Consider the following 9686-nt stretch of genomic DNA (forward strand, 5'->3'; position numbering starts at 1 on the left):
ACACCTCATGTCACTCCGCACACTGAAAACGGAAAGCCAGCGTTTTCCTTTTTCTGTTTAATAATTTGGTGACTATAACCTCAGGTCTTCTACACCGTTTCTTTTTGGAACAAGATGCTGCGCTAAGGCTGTACGAGAGAGCGCGCTCGTTGTTCGGCAAAAGCTGCGCGCTCGGGTCCCCGCGGCGTTCACCAGCATAGCGCGGCGGCTGGTTGCCTGCTCTTCTTCGCAGAACAACGCGAGCAAGGGGCTGTACTTCCCTGCGCTAGGCACGTCGTACGACGTGTTCGAACTGGCGGACAAGTTCATCGACCCGGGCTACCGGGTGCACCGCATGTGCCGGGAGCTGCTGATCGCTCTGCTGTGGCAGTGGTCCGAGGCCGTCCTCCTGCCCTACGACCTGAAGGAGCTCGTCGCGCGCCTCAACGCGGAGTTCAACGAGCTCAGCACCCAACACAAGGAGCTCACGGACAGGCTTGGCGTCCGCTTCGGTAATCGCGCGGCCACTCGCAGCAAGGGCATAACCACTTGGTTCATTCATAAGCGCACAGAGAGAAACTACGTATGTACCTCAGCACTGGCGTATATGTGGCTTCTCTTCGTACTGGTATACTTTGCCCCGTTCTTTTCATCGTTAAAGATGGAGGTTCTCGATTTTGTTTCACTCGTAAAGGGGAGGCTTTTGGATGCATCGAGAATGAAACAGGATACAGGATTTCATGCTAGAAGTCGGGTCAACCTGACCGTATATACCTTCACCGTGCGACATGTATTATAGCGTTAAGGGCCCGTGTCGCCGAAAATCCGGTGTGAGCGTCCGGCGCCGTAGCCTGCGTTGGTGCCCTGTGAGCGAAAGATATTCTATACGGCACTAAATACTTCTTCTTTACAAAGTTATGAGAATGACAGCCCACAAACAAATGGTTTTAAACAAAAAACCGACAGCGCATGCATTTTATGTTAAATCTTGTCAAGACTGAAATATTAAAAGTGCGAAACAATAACAGAATATCGGCCCATGCAAGAGGCCGAATTTCTACCAGACAGCTCGCCTTCGTGCATAGCGTTCGCTGCCAGCGTGCAGTTGCTGGGAAGCATGAGAAGCAGACAGGGATCTTTGAATGTTATCGCGTTCCACTCTAAGGCGAAGCTTAAGCGTCCTCCAAATGTTTGGCTTGGTTGATGCACCATGAAACATTTACAAATACTGCATGGAAAGCATCGCGCGTGCCAGAAAAGGTATACTATACAGGGTGACCATTTCTAAGTCTGCTGCAGATAACATAATTCTAGTCCTTGTGCTGGATTATTCAGAGAGACGGACATTACTTGCACGAAAGATCAGAACACTTATTCAACTTATGAACAAAAATCCACTAATTATCTTTTGAATTAATTATTTTACGGCAACTATTGCAATTTACGAATTGTAGCTGGGGAGCTTGCAAGGCGTATCCACTTGGAATTAATTTCGAGAATGACGCTAGTTTGGAGGTATGCGCAATCAAAGTTGCTGTAAAAATGTACTGTTGTTCGACTTACTTTTTTAACAAAATACTCTTTTATGCATTGAAGCACAAAAGCAGCTGGAACGCCCATGTATTACGTTCCACACGTTGGGAAATATCTCGAAACTGCTGTCATCCTGGAAATTCGTTTCAAGTAGATATACGTCTGCTTGCAAGCTCACCGTCTACAATTGGTAAATTGCCGTATGTGCCGTAAAGTAATTAAACAGGTAATGTGTGAATTTTTGTTACTTAGTTGAATATGTGTTTTGATTTCTCGTGCTAGTAATGTCCGCCTCTTCAAATAATCCAGCTCAAGGACAAGAATTATGCTATCTCCCACAGGCGATTTTTTTAAATTGCATAAAACTTACAAGTGATCACCCTTGTTATGATCGGCAGGGAATTCGACCTCTCAAGTGTGGGAAGCTCGCTTTCCCGTGTCGAGGTTATTGCCCTCATCCCCTAGAAAGCGTCACCCCTATGACCCCTGCCACGTCCTGAGCTGACAGGGGTAACCAGCAGGCCACGAAGGGGAGGAGGCCGTCGACTTCACAACTTGACAAGGACACAAGACTGCGCTGAACACGCAGGCACTGACCGCTCCAGGGGCGCAACCCCAAGCAGACTTCGACTACCAAAAGACCATGAGAAGTGAATGACCCATTCGGCGGGGATCTCTCCACCGATTGTAACGGCTGTACGCAAGGGGTTATTTAAGGTCGTCCTGGAATGGACGACCTTAAATAAGGTCAGGCCGTTGCCGGTTAAATAAGGTTAAACAAGGTTAGGCCGTCGCCGTGTGGTTCCGTATAAAGTCCAAGGGCGAGAAAATCGACGCCGCGCGCCGCAGTGAAAGGGTGCGAGGGTGAGCCGGGCGATCGCGGCTCTATCTCGCGAACGCAAGGGCGGAAAGTAGGATAGAAGCGCGCCGTCTTCCGTCGCGCGCAACGCTCCGGGGGGGGGGGGGGGGCGGTTGGAAGGGGGGGGGGGCGGTTGGAAAGGGGGGAAAGGGAGGGGAATGCGAAAACACCCGTGTACTTAGATTTAGGTGCACGTTAAAGAACCCCATGTGGTCCAAATTTCCGGAGTCCTCCACTACGGCGTGCCTCATCATCAGATCGTGGTTTTGGCACGTAAAACTCCATAATTTATTTTTTAAGGGGGCGGGGGGGGGGCGTTTTACTTCAGGCCTAATTGCTTAATTAATTGCTTAAGCATAATTGCTTAATTGCGGCTACGGAAGGGGGGGGAAGCGTTCTACTCCGGGCCGCTGTATCTTGAAAGCCATTTGCGTCGGGGACACACTCCGCCGTACGCTGTGTTTTCGCGGCTTAGTTCCCGTTGATGCGAGCGGCGGCACGAAGGTCAATTCGCTCGCTGCCGCCGCGCTTCCTCACTCCAGTGTTTTGACAGCGAGTGTGTGCGGTCATCGAGTGAGATGTGTTCACGTTTGCTCGTGCGCGCGTGACACCATGCTTGTTCATTTAGTTAGTATGCCTCTTTGCAAGCTTATGCGGCCGATAAAACTACTATCCTTACTTCTTATAGTTGTCCACTAAGTTGCTATCGCTATCGATGCTTCGCCCTTCGGGCGAAACTACGACTTTTTTTACATCACGATGCCCGCCTTCGTCGCCGTCTCCCGATTCTTGCGGTGAAAACCTACCTCACCCAGTCGAGATCATATCATCCTGTATATATATACATACGGGTGCGCCTCTTCCTAAAGGAACACGCGTTTGTAGGAAAACGCATCCGCGTTCCCGTGTCGCTGTTGCTATAAATCGGTTGGGAACAGTACCACTGAGCCTTCGCTTCCTGACGCGCTGGCGCAAGTTGTTGACGAGCTGCAGCTGCGTCGGCTCGTGACGACCATGGCTCGGGGTGCTTGCATCGCATGCGCAGTACGTCAAGTGCGCAGCAACCACGGCGCAAAGGACGTATTAGTGCCTCTTCCATTTGATTGGAAGGCCAGCATGATGAAAGATGTTGCTGATGCTGGAGGTGGCTCCGCGGGCCAATATAACTTTGGACGTACACGTATCGGCGCCGCATGCTATTGGCACAACCACTGCTCGCGTCGCCATCAGCCTGTCCCCCCCACCCTTATTTTTTTTTTTTTTTTTTTTGTGGCGTCGCTATTTCACTTTGCTCTTATTTCATAGCTTCGCGTAGCACTCGCTATCTGAATGCCCGACCTTTCACGCTCCTCAAGTATTTCCGACAAGTACGTCGATTATGTATGTGCTCCGATTTGCGCTTGTTCTTAGTTAATCGCAACAAATTTTTGCATATACAGGGTGTCCCAGCTAAATTTAGCCAACTTAAAAAAAGTTATGTCTAAGCACTGTAGAAGGGCGTGACCATATACATGTTGTTAGCCATTCTATGAGCAAGCCACGAAATTTTTTGTATTCTGCTTAATTGCATAATTAGTCAATATTAATTAACCAACTTCGCAAGTATTAATTTCAGGGCAAAACTTCCAATGAGAAAGTTGTAGAGCGTTCAAGGCAACATATAATTCAGCAGGTTTGAACTTCCTATAGTTGTTATGTGATCATTTCTTTCTGTGTCCTGAAGAAAGCCTGCGAAATACGAAAAAAAAAAAAAAAGCACGCGACATACCTGCTTGCGCGCCGCCATTGCAGTGCTCCCAAACGTGCCGAGTATGAACGAACAGCGCATTTAGCCGGATGTGCTGCCGTTGAAAAAGTGACAAGGCAGTGATTTGGTATCGCGATTTACGGCAGTGATGTGCTTCCCTCGCGGCGCTTCATGATGGCGATAAGCAGACCACCAACTTGCGAAGTACTTTAATAATATTGACTAATTGTGCAATTAAGCAGAATACAAAAAATAGTGTGACTTGCTTCATACAATAGCCCACATTTTGTATTCAGTCGCATACTCCTATATGGTGCGCTTCGACATATTTTTAAACCTTGGCTGGTGTTAGCTGCGACACCCTGTATAAAAAAAAGCGCGAGGCAATTCCGGAAAGTAGGCTGCGCACAAGTGAGCCGGGAAGCCAGGAAACAAGTACGAAACAAGGCGTGCTGCTCTTGTCACACCATACGGCATGTAAAATATCGACAACTACATTTATGGTGCAGCCACCATGCGGGCCTGTGGCGAATATCGAGAAGCCCCGTAGGATATGAGACAGTTACTTTGGGTGGCCGCCAAAGCTATTAATACGGAATAGATTAAAAGCTACCCGAGTATGAAAATAAAGTTAAAAGAAAAAACTTGACCATCATGGTACAAGTTATTTTTTAAATGCCGGAAATTAGTGGCCCCGTACAGTTCATTGAGCTTTAGGAATACAGCGGACACAAGCAGCTAGCGTACAAAAATAGCTTTAGCGTCACTGCGCTTGCACAGCACCCAACCTATCCTTGAGGGTTTTTTTTTTTTTTTTGGGGGGGGCTCTCTTTTTTTTTTTTTTTTCATGCGGGGCCAATAGCACCTGTTAACGTGCTATCGTGTTAACGCGTTAACGTGCAAACTTTTTCCACGCAAGACAACTTCTTGAGTTTTGCCATGGAACTGCCAAGACAAACTACAGAAGCATTGCTGCTGCTCGGTCGAGTTGGTAATTCGTACTGAGCGGAAATTCGTCAAAAGACGTGAACACAAATATTTAAACGTGGTAATTATCAAGCGTAGAAGTGTAACTAAAGGTTGACAGTAGCTTTAGCATACGCTAAAGAGGATGAAAACGAACGCCTGCGCGCTCACGAGACATTCATTAAAAATTACTTTGCCATTCTCATTCGAACGCGTTGTTACTTCTTAAATTTATATTTGATTCACCCTACTTCACACTGACGTGCCAACTTTGAGGTAATCGACGAGGGTAGCTACATGGGCTTGTATATATGGTGCCTTGTACTTTCTTGCAGCTCAGGCAGAGTGAGACGAACATTAGACGAACACACAGCGCTAACTTTCAACAACAGATTTATTTCCAGTTCTCAGGCGTAGTTACGCTCCTCAAAACGTCATAAGACACGTGTACATTGCTCGGCAAATATGAACAAATCAGGGAAAACCACACGCAGACACTTTTGTGGTCACACTGATTGTTTAGAAGGGCGTCCGTTCAACGCGAACAGAGATAATCGAGCTGTTTTATTGATAAAGCAATTGATGACTCACTGGCACATGCGTCACCAAATGTGGCTATGTTTGTAGCTTCCATAGTCATTTCGAACTTGCTTCTACTCATGAAGATAATAGTTTCTTTAATGTGTCTGAGACGTCACCTGAGACGTCACTTGAATTTTGGTCCATAACGCCGGACGGTCGTCGCATTTCTCGACCCATGAGCCATCTAAGTCTTTCGCCTTAATAAAGTAGACCTTAAAAGGGCCCTTTCTTTACAGGCCATAGTGAGGGGGAGCGATACTATAAAGGACATATCATAAGAAGAATACTTTTAAACTCTTATACATAATGCCACGTGACGAAAGCTTTGCTGCATTGTTTCTTACAAGTGCTGCAATTCTCTGACGCTAAGTTTGCAGTAGTTTGTTGCTTAACCGACATAAACATATAGTGTTTGGAAGAACAAGCAATTTGACCAAATTTAAAAAAAGAAAAAAAAAGATGGCAATACTTTCTGGCAATATTTGCGCTAATTCTATTCAATTTTCTTATTCATTTAGTTTAACGAGGCGTTGTAGAGGATTCAGAGCAAGTGATCACCCTATGCCTTTTTGTCCCTTCTGTTTTGCAGATAGCCTTGGTCACGCCCTCAAGCAATTCACATCGAACATGAACCACTTCGAGGGAGAACTCACACGAGCCGACCTCAAGAAGTAAGTCACATCAGCCGATTTCTCTTTTCCCCTTTGTGCAAGCACCAGATGACGTGCAAGGACAAGCATAAATGACATGCTTGTGTTACACACTGAGACCGCCATTACATCGATTCTTCTTCGTGGTTCAATCACATTTACGTTGTAAAACGTGCAGGTAATGATTTAAGCACCTACCCCCTTCTGTCTAGCGCAACATTCCTACGTTGGTGCAATGAAAAAGTATTGAGCTTTTCACTTTTTTCGCCACGAACAGCCGCTATGTTCTAGGATACAATTACCCCATCTTTTGCCCTACCGAGGTTCGTCACGCCCGAGGCGCACCAATAAGAGCCGAGGGATTCCACGGCTGCGCAGAACGAGGCGCAGTAGCCGAAGGAAGGAAAGAGCTTTGCGCTGTGTATGGTCAGGAAGCGAGTAGGTAACCGTGGAGTGAATGCGTGTTGTTCGAAAAATGCCAAGCAGAAGATGGTGCAGTCACAGAATGGCAAATGGGCCGAATGTGTTCGCCCAGAGGACTCTTTCAAAGTTCACGAGAGCTTTTTGCAGCTTGTGGTCTTGAGGGTTTTTCGAGTACAGGCGGGCGACTGTTTGCTCACATGCATATAGTCTGCATACGTATTGCGAGTTTCTTTGCAGTAATTGGGTCTTTCTTTCTTTCTTTCTTTCTTTCTTTCTTTCTTTCTTTCTTTCTTTCTTTCTTTCTTTCTTCTTTCTTTCCTTCTTTTCTTTCCTTTCTTTCTTTTTTTCTTTCTTTCTTCCTTTCTCTCTCTCTTTCTTTCTTTCTTCTTCTTTCTTTCTCTCTCTCTTTCTTTCTTTCCTTCTTTCTTTCTTCCTTTCTTTTCTGCCTGAAGCAGAATGAGGACAATACGCGAATGCACCTTGACAATATGTGGGAATTTGTGCTCATAGTCCTGCACGAATGCTTCGCTACGCGCACAGTTTTGACGCCCCTTTCAAGTATGCCTTTTCTTTTCCTCCCCCAGATTGTAACCACCAAGAGGTCGTACCTCTTTGTATTTAAAAAAAATTAAAACATAATTTTCATCAGTCCATCCACTAGCATGCGAATGCTCCAGAGCAATTAGAATCTGTGCCTCCTTTCTTACGTTGAAATGCACTTGTTTGTCGTCGGAACATAACCCGTGTCCCCGCATGATCTTGCGTGCTCTTAGAAAGGGCAACATGGTTGATCCCAATTGTGCCTTTCACCCTTCTTTCAAGCCCCCTGGAGGTTCGTCGGTACAACGACAAGATGATGGGCTTGCAGCGCAGCTTCGTTCAAGAAGTAGAGACCGCCACAGCTCAGGGAAAACTGAGGTCGGTACACACGTGCTGTGCACAGGCCCCTTCTTGGCTGTATCTCCGTGAGACTGCAGTAGCTTACCAATACTTAGTATAAGAGCATGCCCCAGCTGTGCTCAGGATGATCGTTAGTCTGGTGCCGCCAAATCGGTGCCGTGGCCCAGCACGTAGTCGCGAGTGGCGCTACAAAACAATAGGGGATTCGTTTCGTCAACGCGCGTCTTGCATGACCATATGTACTGATATAATGCAGGAATCAAGTGATTTAATTATATACAGATGTGACTCGTTGCATGACGTAAGCAAGCGTCAGGAATATCTGGTCGCACGATAGAACTTAAACAGACAGCACTCGGACAAATGCCTTCACGAAGTCTCTCCCGACATTTTGTAATTGCGCAGGTTTTTCTGCAGAAGTGGGTACATGCGTCGGAGAGACAGTGCTTATGTAGCGTAGCCTCTGTCCCGATTATACGCGCGTTCCGAAATTGTCGGTTTCAGTCACATAAAGGATGCGGTTGATGTAAAAGATTAACTATATAGCCCCACTCCCACTGATCTGTCGACATTTTTCGGCCATTGCCTTAGTCACGAAGCGCCATATTATCGAACTATTTTCAGATCAACGATGCGGACGTTTTCGATTGCGTGCGTTAGTTTCTTCGCCACTGCAGTTGCCTCTGTTCAAGCTGGGGAGTCAATTACGGAACGCCGAGACACCCTTCGCGAAATGATGTTTTAATTAAATTCGGCTGCGTTTGTGGCACACTGTGTCCGTCTTGCGGAAATCGGTGCGTATTCTGTCATCACGCGACGCAAGTTCGACGTTTTGTAACCGAGCCTTCCGCGATTCCCGCCCGCAGGAACGTCATCTTCGGCCAGTCGGACACCAACCATGAGAGGATGGTGGCCTTCCCAGTCGTCCGGGACAAGCTCGAGCGGCTGCGAACGTCCATGCAAGAGGACGAGGCCAAGGCAGAAGAAGAACTGCTGCGCCACATCTCCCTTGCAGCGTACGCTCTTATGCAGGCGGCACTGTTCGCCGAGTCAGGAGGTCTGGTCTGAAACGCACCAAATAAACAACAGTTGTGTGACACCATTCCTTTATTGCTACACTTTTACAGCGAAGCTGTTAGCCTCTAGTTGGCCGGGATTTTTCGTGGCGTGCTCATCCAAAAAACGGCAGCTGGAAAATGAGTTTGTGATAAGTAACAGCATTATGTTTTCTCGCATATTCAAATTGCAATGCGACATTGCTATATCATGTCTGTAGGTTGTGTGTAAGTGGTACTTGAGGAATTTTCTGACACATTTTACTTTGAGAAATTCAATTAGTTTAATAACGCTCTTGCGCCAGGCGGAGGGCCCAAAAACATATGGCAGCTGGAAGGCTTTGTGGTTGACTTTCCGCGTAACAGAATCATGTATTCTCGTATATTCAAATTACAATCCGATGCTATATCATGTCTGCAGGTTGTGTGTAAGTTACTTTACGAATTTTATGACGCATTTTACTTTGGAAAATGCAATTACTACAATAACGCACTTGCGCTAGGCGGAAGGCCGACAGGAATGTGGATGTATGCGGTGCTAAAGTTACCGTCTACTAGCAGCCGCGGCCACTCGGACAGACCTCGAACAGCAGCTGGAAAAAGGTTTGTCTTTCGTGTAACAGATTTGTTTTCTCCTATATTCGCCTAACAGTCGGAAGAAATCGTGTCTGCAGCTTGTGTGAAAGTCGTACTTTACGAATTTTCTGACGCATTTTAGTTTTAAACATTAATTTTATTCAATAAGGCACCTGCGCTTGGCGGTGTTGGGAACTTGAGCACTGCACGGGCTCGGGCTTACCCGAAAGCCCGGGCCCGGCCTGGCCCACGGGCCGGGCCGGGCCGGGTAGAGGAGTTTTTTCACGGGCTCGGGCCGGGCTCGGGCACGGCGTGTGCTTTTTGACCCGGGCCCGGGCCGGGCTCGGGTTTTTTGACGCGGGCCCGGGCCGGGCTCGGGCTTTCTACGAGTTATTCTCGGGCTTCTCAACTCTGAA

The 9686-nt window shown here is 47.2% G+C and overlaps 1 protein-coding gene across 1 annotated transcript in view; it reads left to right on the forward strand.

The window, feature by feature from the left end:
• Nucleotides 1–8736, forward strand: part of LOC119432039 (N-acetylated-alpha-linked acidic dipeptidase 2-like) — a 51968-nt gene extending 43232 nt beyond the window's left edge. The window contains exons 15-18 of the mRNA XM_037699479.2: nt 233–491; nt 6256–6337; nt 7562–7657; nt 8506–8736. Coding sequence (XP_037555407.1) covers nt 233–491; nt 6256–6337; nt 7562–7657; nt 8506–8707 — 639 coding nt within the window. The 3' untranslated portion in view covers nt 8708–8736. The remainder of the gene's footprint in view (nt 1–232; nt 492–6255; nt 6338–7561; nt 7658–8505) is intronic.
• Nucleotides 8737–9686: the final 950 nt, after the last annotated feature.

Source organism: Dermacentor silvarum, chromosome 1 (assembly GCF_013339745.2).
Source record: "Dermacentor silvarum isolate Dsil-2018 chromosome 1, BIME_Dsil_1.4, whole genome shotgun sequence".
Lineage (NCBI taxonomy): Eukaryota > Metazoa > Arthropoda > Arachnida > Ixodida > Ixodidae > Dermacentor > Dermacentor silvarum.